Genomic DNA, 26648 nt, shown 5'->3' on the forward strand with positions numbered 1-26648 from the left:
ACCTCACATCAAAGAATCATCACAACTGCAATCATGCTTCAAGTCACAGCAGCCATCGTACTCCTCCTCTGCATCCAGTGCCAGGCTATAGATTTAAAGCCGCAAGCCAATTTTGATGAGACTAAGGTAAGGGAAATTTACAATTTTTTTTCCTCATGTACAAGAATATATACAAGAATGTAACTACTATAATACTTCCCCCCCTATATACAAGAATATAACTACTATAATACTGCCTCTATGTACAAGAATGTAACTACTATAATACTGGCCCCCTATATACAAGAATATAACTACTATAATACTGCCCCCCTATGTACAAGAATATAACTACTATAATACTGCCCCTATGTACAAGAATGTAACTGCTATAATACTGGCCCCCTATATACAAGAATATAACTACTGTAATACTGCTCCTATGTACAAGAATATAACTACTATAATACTGCCCCCTATGTACAAGAATATAACTACTATAATACTGCTCCTATGTACAAAAATATAACTACTATAATACTGCTCCCTATGTACAAGAATATAACTACTATAATACTGCTCCTATGTACAAGACTATAGCTACTATAATACTGCTCCCTATGTACAAGAATATAACTACTATAATACTGCTCCTATGTACAAGAATATAAATACTATAATACCATCCCCTATATACAAGAATATAACTACTATAATACTGCCCCCTATGTACAAGAATACAACTACTTTAATACTGCTCTGTATGTACAAGAATAACTATAATACTGCTCCCTATATATAACAATATAATTACTATAATACTGTCCCCTATATACAAGAATATAACTACTATTATACCACCCCCTATATACAAGAATGTAACTACTATAATACTGGCCCCCTATATACAAGAATATAACTACTATAATACTGCCCCCTATGTACAAGAATGCAACTACTATAATACTGCTCTGTATGTATAAGAATAACTATAATACTGCCCCCTAAATATATGAATATAATTACTATAATACTGTCCCCTATGTACAAGAATATAACTACTATAATACTGCCCCCTATTTACAAGAATATAGCTGCTATAATACTGCCCCATGTACAAGAATATAACTACTATAACACTGTTCCTATGTTCAAAAATATATATATAGTGCTGTGCAAATTAATTGGGACAAAGCATTTTTTTTTAAGTAAAATCGTAAGTTGGTTACCAGTCAGTGATTCAAACCAGTTTTAACTGCTTTGAACAGCCACTCACACCTGTTCAAAACAGTTAAAACTGCTGCATAGTTGAGTGATCTTGGGGTTCTTCTTTACCTCTCTCACCAAGGCTCTTCTCCCACAATTGCCCAGTTTGTCTGGATGGCCAAGTCTAGGAAGGCTTCTGGTGGTCCCAATCTTCTTCCATTTAAGGATTATGGAGGCCACTGTGTTCTTAGGAACCTTGAGTACTGCAGAAATTCTTTTGTAACCTTGACCTGATCTGTGCCTTGCCACAATTCTGTCTCTGAGCTCCTTGGCCAGTTCCTTTGACCTCATGATTCTCATTTGGCCTGACATGCACTGTGAGCTGTGAGGTCTTATATAGACAGGTGTGTGCCTTTACAAATCAAGTCCTATCAGTTTAATTAAACACAGCTGGAAAACACAGCTGGACTACAGCTGGACTACAATGAAGGAGCAGAACCATCTTAAGGAGGATCACAAGGAAATGGACAGCATGTGACGTAAATATGAGTGTCTGAGCAAAGGGTCTGAACACTTATGATATTTCAGTTTTTCTAATTTAATAAATTTGCAAAAATTTCTACATTTCTGTTTTTTCAGTCAAGATGGGGTGCAGAGTGTACATTAATGAGAAAAAAAAAGAACTTTTTTGAATTTACCAAATGGCTGCAATGAAACAAAGAGTGAAAAATGTAAAGGGGTCTGAATACTTTCCGTACCCATTGTATAACCACTATAATACTACTCTCTATGTGCAAGAATATAACTACTATAATACTTCCCTCAATGTACAGGAATATAACTACTATAATACTGCCCCCTATGTACAAGAATATTACTATAATACGGCCCCTATGTACAAGAATATAACTACTATAATACTGCTCCCTATGTACAAGAATATAACTACTATAATACGGCCCCTATGTACAAGAATATAACTACTATAATACTGCCCCCTATGTACAAGAATATAACTACTATAATACTGTCCCCTATGTACAAGAATATAACTACTATAATACGGCCCCTATGTACAAGAATATAACTACTATAATACTGCCCCTATGTACAAGAATATAACTACTATAATACGGCCCCTATGTACAAGAATATAACTACTATAATACTGCCCCTATATATAAGAATATAACTACTATAATACTGCGTCCTATGTACAAGAATATAACTACTATAATACTGCCCCCTATGTACAAGAATATAACTGCTATAATACTGCCCCTATATATAAGAATATAACTACTATAATACTGCGTCCTATGTACAAGAATATAACTACTATAATACTGCCCCTATGTACAAGAATATAACGACTATAATACTGCCCCTATGTACAAGAATATAACTACTGTAATACTGCTCATATGTACAAGACTATAACTACTATAATACTGCCCCCTATGTAAAAGAATATAACTACTATAATACTGCTCCTATGTACAAGAATATGACTACTATAATACTGCACCCTATGTACAAGAATATACCTACTATAATACTGCCCCCTATGTACAAGAATATAACTACTATAATACTGCTCCTATGTACAAGAATATAGCTACTATAATACTGCCCCTATATACAAGAATATAAGTACTATAATACTGCCCCCTATATACAAGAATATAACTACTATAATACTGCTCCTATGTACAAGTGTCATGGTCTGACAGTTTTAAATTGGACAAAGTGAATTTTTTGGGACGTTCCTCAGGGGAGCTTAGGAGGTCTCCACTTCCCTATTTCCTATTACAGGGCCCACCACTGTAACTGTTCCTGTGTTTCCCCTTATTATTTAAATTCGCCAGCTGGAGGCGGGGTATCTAGTTTTACGTGTACTTTTTAAATTCGCCAGCTGGAGGCGGTGTATCCGGCTGCACGTTCCGGTATTATTTAAATTCGCCCCGCTGGAGGCGCTGTATCCAGGGTCACGTGTGTCATAAATTCGCCCTGCTGGAGGCGCTGTGTCCAGTCACACGTTGATCATTACATTATCACCAACCATAAAAAAAATTTTTCTGCTGAGCCATGGACCTAATGCAAACCTTTACCCAGGTACTGCAGACCTTTACTGAAGAGATCAGGGGGCTGCGCGGTGAGATGGTGCAGCAACTGCAGCTGTTGGTGGGCTTTGGAGGTTTGATTCAGGCACAGGCTCAGCCAGAACCCAAGATATCTCTCCCAGACCGGTTTTCTGGAGGGAGAGATCAATTCTTGGTATTTCAGCAAGCATGTAAATTATATTTCAGGCTGCGCCCTCGTTCTTCAGGGAGCGAAGAGCAACGGGTGGGGATCATTATGTCCCTTTTGAAGGGGGATCCCCAGTCCTGGGCCTTCTCCCTGCCGGACGATTCACCATCTTTAGAGTCCGTGGACGAGTTTTTTGCGGCTTTGGCGCTTGTGTATGGGGATCCTGATGGCGTCTCTCTGGCGGTATCCCGACTCCGTAGGTGTAAACAGGGAGCCCGGGTTGCTGAGGAGTACTGCTCCGAGTTTAGGAGATGGGCCACTAACACTCAGTGGAATAACCCTGCACTTAGGAGTCAATTTGCGCAGGGTCTGTCTCCAAAATTGCAGGACACTCTGGTGCAGTACGCCGCCCCCAGGTCGCTGGAGGCCGCCATGTCCCTCGCCATCCGGGTGGATAGACACCTTAGGGAAAGACATACACAAAATGTGCCCCCTGTAGTCCTCTCCGGTGGGGAGGACCCCCCGGTACGGTTGGTGGAACCCAGGCAGCCCGGTGTTGTTGGTACAAATAGGGGGTTGCCTGGGGTTCGCCGTGGTGGGGGGTATGCTTTTCCTGTGGGAAGCCGGGCCATTTCATGGGAGCCTGCCCAGGGCGTGCCAAGTCTCCGGACGAACCGATGCAAGTAGGAGGTGTTAGGTTGTGTTCAGGCCTGCCTACGGTTCAGGGAGTGGTGTCGGCATGTTTTTTCTGTGAGCAGACTGGTCATTTCCTTAAGGCGTGCCCATTACGTGCCAAAATATCTGTGTCATCTCAGAAGCCGCAGACCCCTGGTCGTTTGGAGGAAGGCAACCAGGGAGTGTACATTTCCTCCATTTTGCCCTCCCAAGGTATTATGTCAGCAGAAGTGTTTGCTGGCGGGGTACCGGAGGTGGTACCGGTGCTTGTGGACAGTGGAGCAGGGGTTAGTCTGGTGGATGCTCGTTTTGTCCAGACTCATGGCCTGAAGTGTAGGACGCTGGCCCAACCTATAAGCGTCCAGGCCATTAACTCTGTTCCACTGAGCCAGGGGAGCCTTACCCAAGTCGTAGAAAACATCCATCTGCGTATAGGACATCATGAGGAGTCCTTGTCATGCTACGTCTTGGAGGGAATGCCAGTACCTATCGTTTTAGGCTTCCCCTGGCTGAAAAAACACAACCCGGGGATAGATTGGCGAGCAAGGGAAGTAGTCAGCTGGGGGCAGTCGTGTGAGGGCTGCTGCCTTGGGACTACTGTCTCTGCCGTCTCTCTTCAGGGGACCCCTTCCTCTCCAGGGAGAGCAGTGATGGTGTGGCGGGAGAGTAGGGGCAAGTTTCAGCCCTCGCCGCTAGCTAACCCTGTGAGAGGCAGACCTCGTGGTGGAAAGGGTTGGAGTGTGGTGTACCCTATGGTGTAGTTCGGGGGTGTGAGTGTGGTGACACAGGGGGACGCCTCTGTTATCAGGTCCAGAATGAGTTCACCAATTTTATGACATAACGAATGTATGCAATAAACGTTCAGGTCCGGACCTGTGTGTGAACGAGCGTGTATGGGTGCCACCAAAAAACATCTTGTGGAAGTGTGTTGTGGAGCCTGATCAGCTCATAACAAACATACACATACATAAACTCGTTCCCCAGGTTGGCGTTATGGAGATGAGTGATTCCTCCAAAATAAACTTTATTGCCAATACCAGCTGTGTGTTTGTCATAAATTTGAATTCAGGTGATGGTGGGGTGAACTCAGGGTCTGGCCGTCCCCGCTGTAGGGGTTTCCCTAATGAGGGGTGGACTTGAGGGTCCAGAGGCCCCTCATTAAGGAGGGGGTACTGTCATGGTCTGATAGTTTTAAATTGGACAAAGTGAATTTTTTTTACTTTGTCAAGTGCAATGTGTGACGTGATTGCCCCCGGTGGCCATTGGAATTATCACACGTGGTGTTTTTCATTCATAGTTGCCCGGTGGTGGGGAGTGGTATCGCACCTTAGTGGTTGGTTTAATTGTAATTATAAATCAGGTGTGGGGCTCTATAAATGAGTCTCAGAGTATTCAATCATTGTTGGTGATAGTTGTTCATTTGCAACCAACCTTGGTGGTGGAAGGAGCTGGAAAGATTGCTCAGCTCAATCTGAGTTCTGATGTGGAAGGAGTCACCGAAGGGAGTTCTTTGCAGCGCTTACTGAACTTGGTGGCAGCTATTCAGGAGGAAGGCTGCAGTCGGTTGCTGGACTCTGTGCTGGAGCATTTGCACAGAGAGAGCTAAGTTTTCTGTTTCCCCTGTTTGTGACTTTCCTTGAGTGTGATCTAGTGCAGTGGTGGGATTAGTTTCCGCACCGGCCAATGCCCTAGCGAGGGACTAGGTTCAGGGCGAGTAAGGGCATAAGGTTCGCGTGCGGCGACAGGTGCGGAGCCTGTTTAGGGAACGTAAGGAGTGCAGGGACGCTTCCTCAGGGGAGCTTAGGAGGTCTCCACTTCCCTATTTCCTATTACAGGGCCCACCACTGTAACTGTTCCTGTGTTTCCCCTTATTATTTAAATTCGCCAGCTGGAGGCGGGGTATCCAGTTTTACGTGTACTTTTTAAATTCGCCAGCTGGAGGCGGTGTATCCGGCTGCACGTTCCGGTATTATTTAAATTCGCCCCGCTGGAGGCGCTGTATCCAGGGACACGTGTGTCATAAATTCGCCCGTTGATCATTACAACAAGAATATAACTACTACTATATTGCCCTTATGGGCAGCATGTTGGCTCAGTGGTCCAAGGTTCAAATCCCACCAAGGACAACATCTGAAAGGAGTTTGTATGTTCTCCCCGTGTTTGTGTGGGTTTCCTCTGGATTCTCCGGTTTCCGCCCACATTCCACAGATAGGGAATCTAGATTGTGGGCCCCAATAGGGACAGTGATGAGTATGTCTGTAAAGTGCTGTGTAATTAATGGTGCTATACAAGAAAGTAAAATAAATGTAGAAGTATATAAGTACTATAATACTGCCCCCTGTCTTCATGTATTCAGTAACTACCTTCGCTGCTGCTGTCTCCACAGTTTCTGGGGAAGTGGTTTGGTGTCATGGCAGCATCAAATTGTCCTGTGTTTAATATAATGAAGAAGGACATGACTATGCCGATCATCTTTTATGCTAAGGAAGGCAATACCATGAAACGCAGCGTGGCGTTCAAAACGTAAGTGGTCATCACACAACGAAGTAGAACAATCATTTGGGGATACATTGATGATGATGACGATGTATCAGTACTAGTGTTGAGCATTCCGATACTGCAAATATCGGGTATCGGCTGATATTCGCTGTATCGGAATTCCGATACCGAGTACCGATATTTTTTCAATTTCGGATACCGGAATCGGAAGTTCCCATAATGCAATGAGCCACTGTTGTGGCTGTGATTGGCTGCTGAAATGATGTCATCATGATGCGCGGTCTGTGCGCATCATGATGCACTGTCAGTGCGGGCCTGCCGGGGGTCTGTGCCGGCTGCCGGGGGTCTGTACGGGCCTGCCCGGGGGGGGGTCTGTGCGGGCTGCTGGCGGTCTGTACGGGCCTCCCAGGAGTCTGTGCCGGCTGCCGGCGGTCTGTACGGGCCTGCCGGGGGTCTGTGTGTGTGCAGGCATCGTCCGATGGGAACTTTCTCACACAGCAATGCCAAAAGTGAGACTAGGGACTATTTGTTTACAGTGGCGGAGGAATACAGTGCGGAAGGATACCTACCTCCCGTCATTTGATTCCATTTCCTGGAACCCCTAGAGAACGGTCGCATCAGCTGATGCTGCTGTTCTCCACGGGAAATCGTCGTGGGACACTCACTCGTGGATTTCTGCGGAACAGGGAGTAATTTGGTGGTTTGTTTTTTTCATATTTTTCATAGATGACACTGGCTTCAGGGATCAAAGTGACAAGTAATGGTGAGTATGTACTCTATGTTATATGTACTGTATGTCTATATGTATGTATTGTATGAATGTATTGTATGTAGTATGTATGTAGCATGTTTTATGTATGTTGTATGTATGTATGTAGTATGTATGCATGTTGTATGAATGTTGTATATATGTAGTATGTATGTATGCTGTATGAATGTAGTATGTATGTTGTATGAATGTTGTATATATGTAGTATGTATGCTGTATGAATGTAGTATATATGTAGAATGTATGTATGTTGTATGAATGTTGTATATATGTAGTATGTATGAATGTAGTATGTATGTAGTATGTATGTATGCTGTATGAATGTAGTATATACAGTGGGGCAAAAAAGTATTTAGTCAGTCAGCAATAGTGCAAGTTCCACCACTTAAAAAGATGAGAGGCGTCTGTAATTTACATCATAGGTAGACCTCAACTATGGGAGACAAACTGAGAAAAAAAAATCCAGAAAATCACATTGTCTGTTTTTTTTTCATTTTATTTGCATATTATGGTGGAAAATAAGTATTTGGTCAGAAACAAGCAATCAAGATTTCTGGCTCTCACAGACCTGTAACTTCTTCTTTAAGAGTCTCCTCTTTCCTCCACTCATTACCTGTAGTAATGGCACCTGTTTAAACTTGTTATCAGTATAAAAAGACAAACAGTCTGACTCCAAACTCCACTATGGTGAAGACCAAAGAGCTGTCAAAGGACACCAGAAACAAAATTGTAGCCCTGCACCAGGCTGGGAAGACTGAATCTGCAATAGCCAACCAGCTTGGAGTGAAGAAATCAACTGTGGGAGCAATAATTAGAAAATGGAAGACATACAAGACCACTGATAATCTCCCTCGATCTGGTGCTCCACGCAAAATCCCACCCCGTGGGGTCAGAATGATCACAAGAACGGTGAGCAAAAATCCCAGAACCACGCGGGGGGACCTAGTGAATGAACTGCAGAGAGCTGGGACCAATGTAACAAGGCTTAAGTAACACACTACGCCACCATGGACTCAGATCCTGCAGTGCCAGACGTGTCCCACTGCTTAAGCCTGTACATGTCCGGGCCCGTCTGAAGTTTGCTAGAGAGCATTTGGATGATCCAGAGGAGTTTTGGGAGAATGTCCTATGGTCTGATGAAACCAAACTGGAACTGTTTGGTAGAAACACAACTTGTCGTGTTTGGAGGAAAAAGAATACTGAGTTGCATCCATCAAACACCATACCTACTGTAAAGCATGGTGGTGGAAACATCATGCTTTGGGGCTGTTTCTCTGCAAAGGGGCCAGGACGACTGATCCGGGTACATGAAAGAATGAATGGGGCCATGTATCGTGAGATTTTGAGTGCAAACCTCCTTCCATCAGCAAGGGCATTGAAGATGAAACGTGGCTGGGTCTTTCAACATGACAATGATCCAAAGCACACCGCCAGGGCAACGAAGGAGTGGCTTCATAAGAAGCATTTCAAGGTCCTGGAGTGGCCTAGCCAGTCTCCAGATCTCAACCCTATAGAAAACCTTTGGAGGGAGTTGAAAGTCCGTGTTGCCAAGCGAAAAGCCAAAAACATCACTGCTCTAGAGGAGATCTGCATGGAGGAATGGGCCAACATACCAACAACAGTGTGTGGCAACCTTGTGAAGACTTACAGAAAACGTTTGACCTCTGTCATTGCCAACAAAGGATATATCACAAAGTATTGAGATGAAATTTTGTTTCTGACCAAATACTTATTTTCCACCATAATATGCAAATGAAATGAAAAAAAAACAGACAATGTGATTTTTCTGGATTTTTTTTTCTCAGTTTGTCTCCCATAGTTGAGGTCTACCTATGATGTAAATTACAGACGCCTCTCATCTTTTTAAGTGGTGGAACTTGCACTATTGCTGACTGACTAAATACTTTTTTGCCCCACTGTATCTTAAAAAGGAGAAAACGGAGTAACGGATCCAAAATATATGCAAAAGTATAAATTTTATTAGTACTCACATCAAGTGCTGACAAGTATACAAATTGACTAAAATAGGGGGGATAAGCCCTAATGATACAACAATCAGGACAGACAAGGACAGGGTAAATAAAATGATACCAGTGCTCGAAATCTACATGGCACAACGTTCAGTCAGCCCATGGGCATTGCACATAACAGACATATGTCTAATGGTAAAAGATAGTCAAATATGGCATACTCAATTAACTGTGTATTGTACATAGTTGTACATGTCTAGAGCGCCAAAAAAAAAAAAAAAAATGTAGTATGTATGTAGTATGTATTGTGATAAAACACTCTGGGATCGCCTTTGCTGGGGTCAAAGGTCACGTGCATTCAGCATGAAACTCAGGCGCAGAGCTGGGATTCGTGTATAACTGACCCTGGGTCAGGTTTATTAACGGTGAAAGCAATGCAAAAGGAAATAAAACATAAAATAAATCCTTGCCTGTCTGGCACTAACTAAACAATGGACAACCTAACTACCAACTGGCGGGCTTCTCCCGTCCAGCCAAACCACAGTTGCAGTGGGCACTGCTTCCACTCACGTGTGTCTCTCACACAGACAGGCTCTCTGTGTTCCCAGGCTGAGACACTCACACAACCACCTTGCATCCTTATATATCCACCTCCCATTATCCATTAGTAAGCAGGTGCGATACTGACCAGACTAGGCCACATAGGAGAGGAATCTGGGCGAGATATACCTGCCCTCATCCACTATTCCCACATGATTCTCACATATCCCCCCCTTCTGCTCAGACCACTCTGGTCGAGCAATGACACCCGCCAAACAGTGCACTCGGGACAGGGCATCTGCATTCCCCATCTGTACCCCTGGGCGGTGCTCCACCGTAAAAGTGTAGGCCTGCAGGGCAAGGAACCACCGGGTCACCCGGCTATTCCGTTCCTTGTTCAAGTGCATCCACTTGAGAGGGGCATGGTCAGTGATCAGCCTGAACTTTCGGCCCACCAGGTAATATTTGAGGGCCTCTAGAGCCCACTTAATGGCTAGGCACTCTTTTTCCACGACTGCATACCTTTGCTCGTGTTTATTCAGCTTCCTGCTGAGATAGAGGACTGGGTGTTCCACTCCGTCCCTCACTTGTGAGAGTACGGCCCCGATACCGGTATCAGAGGCATCCGTTTGTACCACAAACTCGCTGCGGAAGTCTGGAGTCACCAGTACGGGCTGAGAGCAAAGTGCCCGTTTTAGGCTATGGAAGGCTTCTTCAGCCGCTAAACTCCATTTAATCATGACGGAGTCTTTCCCTTTTGTAAGATCCGTCAGGGGGGTAGCGATGGCTGCAAAATTGGGTATGAACCGGCGATAATAACCGGCGATCCCCAGGAAGGCTTGCACCTGCTTCTTGTTGACAGGTTGTGGCCAGTCCTGAACCGCCTGAATCTTATCAACCTGGGGTTTAACAACACCCCTCCCAATTACATACCCCAAATACCGGGCTTCTTCTAGCCCGATGTGACATTTCTTGGGGTTCGCGGTTAGACCTGCCTCCCACAGGTCGTCAATCACAGCTTGTACTTTCTGGAGATGAGTCTCCCAGTCCAAGCTGTAAATGACAATGTCGTCCAAATAGGCCGAAGCGTACCGCCTATGTGGCCTCAGGACTCGATCCATCAGTCTCTGGAAGGTCGCTGGTGCTCCGTGCAGTCCAAACGGCATATACACATACTGAAATAGACCTTCTGGGGTAGCAAATGCCGTCTTTTCTCTGGCAGCCTCCGCCAGAGGGATCTGCCAATACTCCTTTGTTAGGTCTAGGGTCGTAATATACCGGGCTTTTCCTAACCGATCTATTAACTCATCGACCCGGGGCATAGGGTAGGCATCAAATTTTGAGACCGCATTCAGTTTCCTGAAGTCATTGCAGAACCGGATGGTGCCGTCCGGTTTAGGAATTAGCACAATCGGGCTGGACCACGCACTGTGCGATTCCTCAATGACTCCTAACTCTAACATTGCCTTCACTTCTCAGGAAACGGCTTCACGGCGCGCTTTCGGGATTCGGTAGGGCTTTACGTGAACTGTGACACCAGGTTCCGTCATGTTTCATTAGCATAGTCTGCCCGGGTTTTTCTGAGAAAAACTTTTGGTTGTGAAGTAGAAACTGCCTGACTTCCGTCTTTTGCCGCTCCGAGAGAGTCTCTGCAACCCGTACCTCCGGTACGGCATGCGAGCAGACAGGACGGGCCAGCTCCGCTGACAAGGCAGACCGATCCTTCCAGGGCTTTATCAGATTTACATGATAAATCTGCTCAGGTTTCCGTTTACCTGCCTGGTATACTTTGTAGTTTACTTCACCAACTCTTTCCTTGATCTCAAAGGGGCCCTGCCACTTTGCCAGGAACTTACTGTCCACCGTGGGGACCAGGATCAACACCCTATCTCCGGGTGCAAACGTACGGATCTTGGCGCCCCTATCATAGATTCTTTTTTGGGCTCCTTGAGCCTGTATCATGTGTTCTTTGACGATAGGCATAACAGCCGCAATACGGTCCTGCATTTGTGTGACGTGATCTATCACTGTTTTAAATGGAGTGACCTGACCCTCCCAGGTTTCTTTTGCAACGTCTAACAGTCCGCGAGGACGTCGGGCGTACAATAACTCGAAAGGCGAGAATCCCGTGGAAGACTGGGGTACTTCCCTGATGGCAAAAAGCAAATACGAAAGTAAATAGTCCCAGTTCTTCCCATCCTTGTCTATCACCTTTCTCAGCATCTGCTTCAGAGTTTTATTGAACCGTTCGACCAACCCGTCTGTTTGAGGGTGATACACGGATGTGCATAACGGTTCGATTTGTAACAATCGGCAGAGCTCCTTCATTATCCTGGACATAAAGGGGGTCCCCTGGTCGGTGAGTATCTGTTTTGGTATACCGACCCGACTAAACACATGCACCAGCTCCTTGGCAATCGTCTTGGTGGCCGTGTTACGCAAAGGGATGGCCTCCGGGTAACGAGTGGCATAATCCAAGATGACCAGGATATATTGGTGTCCACGTGCAGACCGTGGAAGGGGCCCAACTAAATCCATACCAATCCTCTCAAACGGGACTTCAATAATAGGTAGGGGTACCAAAGGGCTACAGAACCGGGGCTTAGGTGCAGAGGCTTGGCAGTCAGGACAAGACTCTCAATATACACGAATATCGTGATGCATGCCTGGCCAAACAAAACAGTGTAATATCCTTTCAGTGGTTTTCTGGACTCCCAGGTGACCTCCCATCACATGTCCGTGGGCCAGGTCCAGGACCTGCCGCCGGTAGGGTTTTGGCACGACTAATAGTTGCACCGTATCTTCCCCCTTTTTCTCTATCTGATAGAGTAAATCATTCTCCAGAACCATGTAAGGATATGCCAGCCTAGAGCCAGGTTCTACGGGCACCCCATTTATCACTTTCACATTTGTCCTAGCCTGAGAAAGGGTAGGATCCTTTATTTGCTCGCTTTGGAAGTCATCTTTCTGAACTTCTAAATCCGGCAAACGGGGAGGTGGACGGCTGTCAGCCTCCTCCTCTTCCCCGATCTCCTCATTATCACCCGCCATGACTGAAAACGGGAACTGCAGGTCATTTCCCGCAGACTCTTCCCCCGAGTCTTCCAGGGAGACCTCTTCCAGGGGTTCGGGACCCACACGCTCCCTGGGAGAAGAATCATGTACACTATTACCCGAGGGCATCAACTGATTCTCCCACAATTGCCAGAAGTGGGGAAAATCCCGGCCCAGGATAACATCATGCAATAACGCCGGGACGAGTCCCACTTTATGTTGCACAGACCCATAGGAAGTTGTAATGCATATGACTGTGGTGAGGTACGAACAGGTGTCTCCATGCACACACGTTACAGAGAACTTGTCTGATGGCCGAGTCGGGGCTGGCACCAGACTGGCCTTCACCAGAGTCACCACACTTCCCGAGTCTAACAATGCCACCACATTTTTGCCATCAACAGTTAAATCACACAAGTGTTTTTCCACATCCTTTTGACCGGCATTCACACTCACTACCCGTGCAACCATAGACATGCGGTTTTTAGAGTCTGTGACGTCGCACTGCATGGGTTCAGTAGTGACCGGACAGTTCGCAGCAATATGTCCCATCTCTTGGCAGCGGAAACACCTAACGGGCCCCTTGCTTAGACCATAGTTCGTTACTCTTGGCCTCACAGTGCGGGCAGTCCCGTTTTCCTCCCCCACTGTCTTAGGGATTTTTCCATCTCCCCTACTCCCTGGAACAGTCTTACCGGTTCCACGTGGAGACGATGAAGAACGAGGTGGGGTAGCGTCGTCTCGGAGTCCTTCCGCCACGGAGTAACGTTCAACCAGATCCACCAGTTGATCTGCCGTCGTAGGATTTCCATGGCTTACCCACTTCCTCAGGGCTGGCGGTAGAGCTCTCAGGTACTTGTCCAGGACGACTCTCTGGATTATCTCTGGCGCTGTCAACACCTCGGGTTGTAGCCACTTCTTCGTCACGTGGATCAGGTCGAACATCTGGGACCGCGGTGGTTTATCCGGCTGATAAGTCCATTGATGCACTCTCTGTGCCCGGACAGCGGTCGTCACTCCCAGCCGGGCCAAGATCTCGGCTTTCAATTTGTCAAAGTCCTGCGCAGCTTCAGGTTCCAGGTCATAATACGCCTTTTGGGCCTCACCGGAAAGAAACGGGGCAATCAGGCCGGCCCATCGTGCCTTCGGCCATTTTTCTCGCACCGCCGTCCGTTCAAACGTGGTCAGGTATGCCTCGACGTCATCATCAGGCGTCATTTTCTGCCAGAAACCTCCACCACAATGTGATAAAACACTCCGGGATCGCCTTTGCTGGGGTCAAAGGTCACGTGCATTCAGCATGAAACTAAGGCGCAGAGCGGGGATTCGTGTATAACTGACCCTGGGTCAGGTTTATTAACGGTGAAAGCAATGCAAAAGGAAATAAAACATAAAATAAATCCTTGCCTGTCCGGCACTAACTAAACAATGGACAACCTAACTACCAACTGGCGGGCTTCTCCCGTCCAGCCAAACCACAGTTGCAGTGGGCACTGCTTCCACTCACGTGTGTGTCTCTCACACAGACAGGCTCTCTGTGTTCCCAGGCTGAGACACTCACACAACCACCTTGCATCCTTATATATCCACCTCCCATTATCCATTAGTAAGCAGGTGCGATACTGACCAGACTAGGCCACATAGGAGAGGAATCTGGGCGAGATATACCTGCCCTCATCCACTATTCCCACATGATTCTCACAGTATGTAGTATGTATGTAGTATGTATGTATGCTGTATGAATGTAGTATATATGTAGTATGTATGTATGCTGTATGAATGTAGTATATATGTAGTATGTATGTAGTATGTATGTATGTTATATGAATGTAGTATATATGAAGTATGTATGTACAGTAGTATGTATGTTGTATGAATGTTGTATGTATGTAGTATGTTTCTTTTTTTTTTTACATTCAACACATTAGCCGGATGATGGGACTACTACTGTCCCAATCACTGTCATTCTAGCAGGCATTGCCCGATGGGACTTGTAGTCCCATCGGACGATGCCTGCACACTAGGGTGACCGGATCTCATATGGGGGGGAAAAAATGTCAGAATCTTGTTCGTCTGGACCCCACAAAACGATTCCCCTTTCCAGATATTGAGATAGCCAAAATTTGAGCTCGATCAAACGACGATAACCCGTGCCGCTCGTCGCTCAAAGTTTGAAAAAATCCAAATTGAGGTATTTTAAGATTTAGGTATTTTGCATAGTCTGTTAGACTATAAAGAATGTGACAACAGCATTGCAGATAGCCCTGACCAAATTTTCCAACCATTTGTGGTATTTGAATGCAGAGTTGGTGAGATTATCGTTTTTTGATCCCACCATTACAGACAATGAAAAGTTGTTAATGGCTAATAAATTGCTCAGTAGCACAGATGAACCATCAGAGCACGCTAACCTACATGAGTTGATAATTTTACATAGTTATCTAATCTATTCTAGAGCTTTTGTTAAAGTAGTCTTTGAAACGTCAGAATATAATGCTCGGCATTTGCTTACAACTTGCAGGACATATTGCTTTTGTTCTTCATCTTTTGTCAGAAGGTCGTTAAAGTCGGTTACTTCCTACCTCTTTTAATTTTTCTTTCCTAACTTTTGGATTTACAACCCTAGCGTGCTCTGATGGTTCATCTGTGCTACTGAGCAATTTATTAGCCATTAACAACTTTTCATTGTCTGTAATGGTGGGATCAAAAAACGATAATCCCACCAACTCTGCATTCAAATACCACAAATGGTTCGAAAATTTGGTCAGGGCTATTTCTGCAATGTTGTTGTCACATTCTTTATAGTCTAACAGACTATGCAAAATACCTAAATCTTAAAATACCTCAATTTGGATTTTTTCAAACTTTGAGCGACGAGCGGCACGGGTTAACGTCATTTGATCGAGCTCAAATTTTGGCTATCTCAATATCTGGAAAGGGGAATCGTTTTGTGGGGTCCAGACGGACAAAATTCCGACATCGATTTTTTGCGGTCACCCTACTGCACACACACACAGACCCCCCGGCAGCTGACACAGACCCCCGGCAGGCCTGTACAGACCGCCGGCAGCCGGCACAGACCCCCGAGAGACCCGCACAGAGCCCGCCCGCACACACAGACACGCACAGTGTCCGCCCACACTCTTCCCCCCTCCCGAACTGGATGTACAAGGAAAGAAAAGGGTTTTTTTAAATACAATATTTCTGTCCCATTGACTTGAATGGGACTTCCGGTATCGGAATCAGCGATACCCGATACTTTTTGTGTATCGGGCCGATCCAATCCGATCCGATATTTCTGGATATCGGATGGTATCGCTCAACACTAATCACTACCATATGTCTTTATTTCCTTACCTTATTTAGACCTAAGGGATGCCAGCAGATGGATTCCAGCATGGAAGCTGTGGAAAGTGGGCACTACACACACAACTCAGGTTAGTCCTTCTGCATTGTACTATCATTTTCACCTCTATTATCTACTGTGATTAGATAGGACTGCACCTGGTGCATTGCATATGACAATGACTCCCATCGTTTCTGCACAGTGCATGGAGATAATGAGTTCATGATCCTGAAAACAGATTACACATCGTTCGCTATGGACTACACAAAGACCGTCCATGAGGGACATGACTGCGTGACCTTCGAACTATACGGTAAGGGCCACACTACAGTGGTACAAGCCACTGACACTTGCTCATGAGGGGGTTAAATCCGATATAAGGGCCCGGTTCTCCGCCAGCTGTAGCTGGAGATTCAAGGTGCGTGCCCTCAGCCCCTGGCATCTGCCCAAGAATAAAACTGCCCCCATAGAAATCAATGCTGAGATGGCAGTGAGCTGCTGGACAGATGTGTCTGGCGCTGCAATGGAAATGGTTTTCTTTCCTCAGGAAGAACAACGGAGGTGTCAGGGACGATAAAAGAGGCATTCATGCATGGCGTCCACACAATGGGCCTCAAGGACGAGGATACATTAACAATACCAGGAGGAGGTACGGAGGAAAAGGGGATCTGGGCTGTATGGGATGTAGGACAGTAATATGGAATGTATGGGATGTAGGACAGTAATATGGGATATAGGGCAGTAATATGGGATTTATGGGATATAGGATAGTAATATGGGATGCATGGGACATAGGATAGTAATATGGGATGTATGGGACATAGGGCAGTAATATGAGATGTATGGGATATAGGACAGTAATATGGGATATAGGGCAGTAATATGGGATGTATGGGATATAGGACAGTAATATGGGATATAGGGCAGTAATATGGGATGTATGGGATGTAGGGCAGTAATATGGGATGTATGGGATATAGGACAGTAATATGGGATATAGGGCAGTAATATGGGATATATGGGATATAGGGAAGTAATATGGGATGTATGGGATGTAGGGCAGTAATATGGGATATAGGGAAGTAATATGGGATGTATGGGATATAGGACAGTAATATGGGATGTAGGGCAGTAATATGGGATGTATGGGATATAGGACAGTAATATGGGATGTATAGGATATAGGGCAGTAATATGGGATGTATGGGATATAGGGCAGTAATATGGGATGTATGGGACATAGGGCAGTAATATGGGATGTATGGGATATAGGGCAGTAATAAGGGATGTATGGGATATAGGACAGTAATATGGGATATAGGGAAGTAATATGGGATGTATGGGATATAGGACAGTAATATGGGATGTAGGGCAGTAATATGGGATGTATGGGATATAGGACAGTAATATGGGATGTATAGGATATAGGGCAGTAATATGGGATGTATGGGATATAGGGCAGTAATATGGGATGTATGGGATATAGGACAGTAATATGGGATATAGGGCAGTAATATGGGATGTATGGGATATAGGACAGTAATATGGGATATAGGGCAGTAATATGGGATGTATGGGATGTAGGGCAGTAATATGGGATGTATGGGATATAGGACAGTAATATGGGATATAGGGCAGTAATATGGGATGTATGGGATATAGGACAGTAATATGGGATATAGGGCAGTAATATGGGATGTATGGGATACAGGATAGTAATATGGGATGTATGGGATATAGGATAGTAATATGGGATGTATGGGACATAGGGCAGTAATATGAGATGTATGGGATATAGGACAGTAATATGGGATATAGGGCAGTAATATGGGATGTATGGGATACAGGATAGTAATATGGGATGTATGGGATATAGGATAGTAATATGGGATGTATGGGACATAGGGCAGTAATATGGGATGTATGGGATATAGGACAGTAATATGGGATATAGGGCAGTAATATGGGATGTATGGGATGTAGGGCAGTAATATGGGATGTATGGGATATAGGACAGTAATATGGGATATAGGGCAGTAATATGGGATATATGGGATATAGGGAAGTAATATGGGATGTAGGGCAGTAATATGGGATATAGGGAAGTAATATGGGATGTATGGGATATAGGACAGTAATATGGGATGTAGGGCAGTAATATGGGATGTATGGGATATAGGACAGTAATATGGGATGTATAGGATATAGGGCAGTAATATGGGATGTATGGGATATAGGGCAGTAATATGGGATGTATGGGACATAGGGCAGTAATATGGGATGTATGGGATATAGGGCAGTAATAAGGGATGTATGGGATATAGGACAGTAATATGGGATATAGGGAAGTAATATGGGATGTATGGGATATAGGACAGTAATATGGGATGTAGGGCAGTAATATGGGGTGTATGGGATATAGGACAGTAATATGGGATGTATAGGATATAGGGCAGTAATATGGGATGTATGGGACATAGGGCAGTAATATGGGATGTATGGGATATAGGGCAGTAATAAGGGATGTATGGGATATAGGACAGTAATATGGGATATAGGGCAGTAATATGGGATGTATGGGATATAGGACAGTAATATGGGATATAGGGCAGTAATATGGGATGTATGGGATATAGGACAGTAATATGGGATATAGGGCAGTAATATGGGATGTATGGGATGTAGGGCAGTAATATGGGATGTATGGGATATAGGACAGTAATATGGGATATAGGGCAGTAATATGGGATGTATGGGATATAGGACAGTAATATGGGATATAGGGAAGTAATATGGGATGTATGGGATGTAGGGCAGTAATATGGGATATAGGGAAGTAATATGGGATGTATGGGATATAGGACAGTAATATGGGATGTAGGGCAGTAATATGGGATGTATGGGATATAGGACAGTAATATGGGATGTATAGGATATAGGGCAGTAATATGGGATGTATGGGATATAGGGCAGTAATATGGGATGTATGGGACATAGGGCAGTAATATGGGATGTATGGGATATAGGGCAGTAATAAGGGATGTATGGGATATAGGACAGTAATATGGGATATAGGGAAGTAATATGGGATGTATGGGATATAGGACAGTAATATGGGATGTAGGGCAGTAATATGGGATGTATGGGATATAGGACAGTAATATGGGATGTATAGGATATAGGGCAGTAATATGGGATGTATGGGATATAGGGCAGTAATATGGGATGTATGGGACATAGGGCAGTAATATGGGATGTATGGGATATAGGGCAGTAATAAGGGATGTATGGGATATAGGACAGTAATATGGGATGTATGGGACATAGGGCAGTAATATGGGATGTATGGGATATAGGACAGTAATATGGGATGTATGGGATATAGGACAGTAATATGGAATGTATGGGATATAGGACAGTAATATGGAATGTATGGGATGTAGGACAGTAATATGGAATGTATGGGATGTAGGGCAGTAATATGGGATGTATGGGATATAGGGCAGTAATATGGGATGTATGGGATATAGGACAGTAATATGGGATATAGGGCAGTAATATGGGATGTATGAGATATAGGGCAGAAATATGGGATATAGGGCAGTAATATGGGATGTATGGGATATAGGGCAGTAATATGGGATATAGGGCAGTAATATGGGATGTATGGGATATAGGGCAGTAATATGGGATGTATGGGATATAGGACAGTAATATGGAATGTATGGGATATAGGACAGTAATATGGAATGTATGGGATGTAGGACAGTAATATGGAATGTATGGGATGTAGGACAGTAATATGGGATGTATGGGATATTGGACAGTAATATGGGATGTATGGGATATTGGACAGTAATATGGGTTGTATGGGATATAGGACAGTAATATGGGATGTATGGGATATAGGACAGTATTATTGGATGTATGGGATATAGGACAGCAATATGGGATGTATGGGATATAGGGCAGTAATATGGGATGTAGGGCAGTTATATGGGATGTATGGGATATAGGGCAGTAATATGGAATGTATGGGATATAGGACAGTAATATGGGATGTATGGGCAGTAATATGGGATGTATGGGATATAGGGCAGTAATATGGGATGTATGGGATATAGGGCAGTAATATGGGATGTATAGAATATAGGACAGTAATATGGGATGTATGGGCAGTAATATGGGATGTATGGGATATAGGACAGTAATATGGGATGTATGGGATATTGCACAGTAATATGGGATGTATGGGATGTAGGACAGTAAGATGGGATGTATGGGATGTAGGACAGTAATATGGCATGTATGGGATTTAGGGCAGTAATATGGGATGTATGGGATATAGGGCAGTAATATGGGATGTATGGGATATAGGGCAGTAATATGAGATGTATTGGATATAGGACAGTAATATGGGATATAGGGCAGTAATATGGGATGTATGGGATTTAGGACAGTATTATGGGATATAGGGCAGTAATATGGGATGTATGGGATGTAGGGCAGTAATATGGGATGTATGAGATATAGGGCAGTAATATGGGATATAGGGCAGTAATATGGGATGTATGGGATATAGGGCAGTAATATGGGATGTATGGGATATAGGACAGTAATATGGGATGTATAGGATATAGGGCAGTAATATGGGATGTATGGGATATAGGGCAGTAATATGGGATGTATGGGACATAGTGCAGTAATATGGGATGTATGGGATATAGGGCAGTAATATGGGATGTATGGGATATAGGACAGTAATATGGGATGTATGGGACATAGGGCAGTAATATGGGATGTATGGGATATAGGACAGTAATATGGGATGTATGGGATATAGGGCAGTAATATGGGATGTATGGGATATAGGGCAGTAATATGGGATTTATGGGATATAGGGCAGTAATATGGGATGTATGAGATATAGGGCAGTAATATGGGATATAGGGCATAATATGGGATGTATGGGATATAGGGCAGTAATATGGGATGTATGGGATATTGGACAGTAATATGGAATGTATGGGATATAGGACAGTAATATGGAATGTATGGGATGTAGGACAGTAATATGGAATGTATGGGATGTAGGACAGTAATATGGGATGTATGGGATATTGGACAGTAATATGGGATGTATGGGATATAGGACAGTAATGTGGGATGTATGGGATATACTACAGTAATATGGGATGTATGGGATATAGGACAGTAATGTGGGATGTATGGGATATAGGACAGCAATATGGGATGTATGGGATATAGGGCAGTAATATGGGATGTATGGGATGTAGGGCAGTAATATGGGATGTATGGGATATAGGGCAGTAATATGGAATGTATGGGATATAGGACAGTAATATGGGATGTATGGGATATAGGGCAGTAATATAGGATGTATGGGATATAGGGCAGTAATATGGGATGTATAGAATATAGGACAGTAATATGGGATGTATGGGCAGTAATATGGGATGTATGGGATATAGGGCAGTAATATGGGATGTATGGGATATAGGGCAGTAATATAGGATGTATGGGATATAGGGCAGTAATATGGGATGTATAGAATATAGGACAGTAATATGGGATGTATGGGCAGTAATATGGGATGTATGGGATATAGGGCAGTAATATGGGATGTATGGGATATAGGGCAGTAATATGGAATGTATGGGATATAGGGCAGTAATATGGGATGTATGGGATATAGGGCAGTAATATAGGATGTATGGGATATAGGGCAGTAATATGGGATGTATAGAATATAGGACAGTAATATGGGATGTATGGGCAGTAATATGGGATGTATGGGATATAGGGCAGTAATATGGGATGTATGGGATATAGGGCAGTAATATGAGATGTATGGGATATAGGACAGTAATATGGGATATAGGGCAGTAATATGGGATGTATGGGATATAGGACAGTAATATGGGATATAGGGCAGTAATATGGGATGTATGGGATGTAGGGCAGTAATATGGGATGTATGAGATATAGGGCAGTAATATGGGATATAGGGCAGTAATATGGGATGTATGGGATATAGGGCAGTAATATGGGATGTATGGGACATAGGGCAGTAATATGGGATATAGGGCAGTAATATGGGATGTATGGGATATAGGACAGTAATATGGGATGTATGGGACATAGGGCAGTAATATGGGATGTATGGAATATAGGACAGTAATATGGGATGTATGGGATATAGGACACTAATATGGGATATAGGGCAGTAATATGGGATGTATGGGATGTAGGGCAGTAATATGGGATGTATGAGATATTGGGCAGTAATATGGGATATAGGGCAGTAATATGGGATGTATGGGATATAGGGCAGAAATATGGGATGTATGGGATATAGGACAGTAATATGGGATGTATAGGATATAGGGCAGTAATATGGGATGTATGGGATATAGGGCAGTAATATGGGATGTATGGGACATAGGGCAGTAATATGGGATGTATGGGATATAGGGCAGTAATATGGGATGTATGGGATATAGGACAGTAATATGGGATGTATGGGACATAGGGCAGTAATATGGGATGTATGGAATATAGGACAGTAATATGGGATGTATGGGATATAGGGCAGTAATATGGGATGTATGGGATATAGGGCAGTAATATGGGATGTATGGGATATAGGGCAGTAATATGGGATGTATGGGATATAGGGCAGTAATATGGGATTTATGGGATATAGGGCAGTAATATGGGATGTATGAGATATAGGGCAGTAATATGGGATGTATGGGATATTGGACAGTAATATGGAATGTATGGGATATAGGACAGTAATATGGAATGTATGGGATGTAGGACAGTAATATGGAATGTATGGGATGTAGGACAGTAATATGGAATGTATGGGATGTAGGACAGTAATATGGGTTGTATGGGATATAGGACAGTAATATGGGATGTATAGGATATAGGGCAGTAATATGGGATGTATGGGATATAGGGAAGTAATATGGGATGTATGGGATGTAGGGCAGTAATATGGGATGTATGGGATATAGGACAGTAATATGGGATGTATGGGATATAGGACAGTAAAATGGGATGTATGGGCAGTAAGATGGGATGTATGGGACATAGGACAGTAATATAGGATATAGGACAGTAAAATGGGATGTATGGGCAGTAATATGGGATGTGTGGGATATAGGACAGTAAAATGGGATGTATGGGCAGTAATATGGGATGTATGGGATATAGGACAGTAATATGGTATGTAGGACAGTAATAAGGGTTGTATGGGATATAGCACAGTAATATGGGTTGTATGGGATATAGGACAGTAATATGGGGTCTATGGGATATAGGACAGTAATATGGGTGTATGGGATATAGGGCAGTAATATGGGATATATGGGATATAGGACAGTAATATGGGTTGTATGGGATATAGGACAGTAATATGGGATGTATGGTCAGTAATATGGGATGTATGGGATATAGGGCAGTAATATGGGATGTATGGGATATAGGGCAGTGATATGGAATGTATTGGATATAGGGCAGTAATATGGAATGTATGGGATATAGGACAGTAATATGGGATGTATGGGCAGTAATATGGGATGTATGGGATATAGGACAGTAAAATGGGATGCATGGGCAGTAATATGGGATATAGGACAGTAATATGGGATGTATGACAGTAATATGGGTTGTATGGGATATAGGACAGTAATATGGGTGTATGGGATATAGGGCAGTAATATGGGATGTATAGGATATAGGACAGTAATATGGGTTGTATGGGATATAGGACAGTAATATGGGATGTATGGTCAGTAATATGGCATGTATGTGATATAGGGCAGTAATATGGGATGTATGGGATATAGGGCAGCAATATGGAATGTATTGGATATAGGGCAGTAATATGGAATGTATGGGATATAGGGCAGTAATATGGAATGTTTGGGATATAGGACAGTAATATGGGATGTATGGGATGTAGGACAGTAATATGGGATGTATTGGATGTAGGACAGTAATATGGGATGTATGGGATGTAGGACAGTAATATAAGATGTATGGGATGTAGGACAGTAATATGGGATTTATGGGATATAGGACAGTAATATGGGATGTAAGGCAGTAATATGGGATGTATGGGATATAGGGCACTAATATGGGATGCATTGGATATAGGACAGTAATATGGGATGTAGGACAGTAATATGGGATGTATGGGATATAGGGCAGTAATATGGGATGTATGGGATATAGGACAGTAAAATGGGATGCATGGGCAGTAATATGGGATATAGGACAGTAATATGGGATGTATGACAGTAATATGGGTTGTATGGGATATAGGACAGTAATATGGGTGTATGGGATATAGGGCAGTAATATGGGATGTATAGGATATAGGACAGTAATATGGGTTGTATGGGATATAGGACAGTAATATGGGATGTATGGTCAGTAATATGGCATGTATGTGATATAGGGCAGTAATATGGGATGTATGGGATATAGGGCAGCAATATGGAATGTATTGGATATAGGGCAGTAATATGGAATGTATGGGATATAGGGCAGTAATATGGAATGTTTGGGATATAGGACAGTAATATGGGATGTATGGGATGTAGGACAGTAATATGGGATGTATTGGATGTAGGACAGTAATATGGGATGTATGGGATGTAGGACAGTAATATAAGATGTATGGGATGTAGGACAGTAATATGGGATTTATGGGATATAGGACAGTAATATGGGATGTAAGGCAGTAATATGGGATGTATGGGATATAGGGCACTAATATGGGATGCATTGGATATAGGACAGTAATATGGGATGTAGGACAGTAATATGGGATGTATGGGATATAGGGCAGTAATATGGGATGTATGGGATATAGGGCAGTAATATGGGATGTATGGGATATAGGGCAGTAATATGGGATGTATGGGATATAGGGCAGTAATATGGGATGTATGGGATGTAGGACAGTAATATGGGATGTATGGGATGTAGGAGAGTAATATGAGATGTATGGGATATAGGGCAGTAATATGGGATGTATGGGATATAGGACAGTAATATGAGATGTATGGGATATAGGATAGCAATATGGGATGTATGGGATATAGGGCAGTAATATGGGATGTAAGGGATATAGGACAGTAATATGTGATGTATGAGATATAAGACAGTAATATGGGATGTAGGACAGTAATATGGGATGTATGGGATATAGGGCAATAATATGGAATGTATGGGATATAGGGCAGTAATATGGAATGTAATGGATATAGGACAGTAATATGGGATGTAGGGGATATAGGGCAGTAATATGGGATGTATGGATATAGGACAGAAGTATAGGATGTACGGATGGATATAGGATATAGCTTTCATCTCACAATGTCTGACCCCGTTTTTTCTGTTTTAACTCTTTTCTCAGCTGAATGTGAGGTGAAAGAAAATTAGGTAAGTTTATGCAATGAGCTTCTTTCCTGGGACAAATATAAATCAAAATACTACAATGTCAGCAGCGGAGTGACCATGATGAGAGTCCGGTTATTTGGAAAGCAGATCGTCAGTCATTATAACAGGAGGCCACCACTTGAAGCTATAAGGCCCCTGGAGAGAAGGGCCCAGCAAATATTTAATTAGGCTTTTCTCCTACCCTGAAATTAGGATGTTAGGAAAGGAAGAAATAAATAATGCAAAATCAAAGGGGCGAGAGGTAAAGAAAAAGAAGAACCTCTGGTATCGGGGGCTTGTGGTGTAGTGGCATGACCAGCACTAAACCAGAGCCCCCTCACCTATAAGCACTCCTCAGAGTCATCTTACAGGTCTCTATCATATAAGTGCATCTGAGTCTATTGCTTCTACCAATATTGACTGTGTGAAGGGCAAAAGCTCCAGGATCAATCACCTCTGACCTTCTGTCCTAATTATGTTTTACAGAGATTGCATCGAGCAAACCCATCACATGCCCCTGATAATCACACCCCGCATCTCACTATATCCTAATCTCCAAGATCCACACTAATGAAATAAAACTAAAGAAAGCAAAGCATTGTCTCCTGTATGATGTATCCAAGCCCATGGAGTGTGATACTGTCTGCTCAACTGTGAATCTGTCCTGTCTGATACTGCCTGCTGAACTGTGCATCTAATCCCATCCTGTGTGATACTGACTGCTGAGCTGTGTATCTAATTCTATCCTGTGTGATATTGTCTGCTGAGCTACGTATCTAATCCTTTCCTGTGTGATACTGTCTGCTGAGCCATGTATTTAATCCTATTCTGTGTGATACTGTCTGCTGATCCGTTTATCTAATCCTATCCTGTGTGATAC

General features: G+C 43.4%; 1 protein-coding gene across 1 annotated transcript; it reads left to right on the forward strand.

The window, feature by feature from the left end:
* LOC141059762 (olfactory protein-like) lies at positions 1-26363 on the forward strand. The gene is made up of 7 exons (XM_073555891.1): positions 1-126; positions 6497-6633; positions 16309-16379; positions 16491-16601; positions 16836-16937; positions 25746-25771; positions 26255-26363. Exons 1-6 carry the CDS (start codon positions 34-36, stop codon positions 25769-25771), a joined length of 540 nt encoding a protein of 179 aa, XP_073411992.1. The 5' UTR covers positions 1-33; the 3' UTR covers positions 26255-26363.
* The last annotated feature ends 285 nt before the right edge of the window (positions 26364-26648 follow it).

This window comes from Dendrobates tinctorius, unplaced genomic scaffold (genome assembly GCF_039654945.1).
Source record: "Dendrobates tinctorius isolate UK_male_01 unplaced genomic scaffold, ASM3965494v1 ptg000231l, whole genome shotgun sequence".
NCBI lineage: Eukaryota > Metazoa > Chordata > Amphibia > Anura > Dendrobatidae > Dendrobates > Dendrobates tinctorius.

Coding starts and splice junctions, on each gene's coding strand:
- LOC141059762 (XM_073555891.1), top strand. CDS start 34: ATGCTTCAAGTCACAGCAGCCATCGTACTCCTCCTCTGCATCCAGTGC. Junction 16,602..16,835: donor CGTGACCTTCGAACTATACG/GTAAGGGCCACA, acceptor TTCTTTCCTCAG/GAAGAACAACGGAGGTGTCA. Junction 16,938..25,745: donor ATTAACAATACCAGGAGGAG/GTACGGAGGAAA, acceptor CTCTTTTCTCAG/CTGAATGTGAGGTGAAAGAA.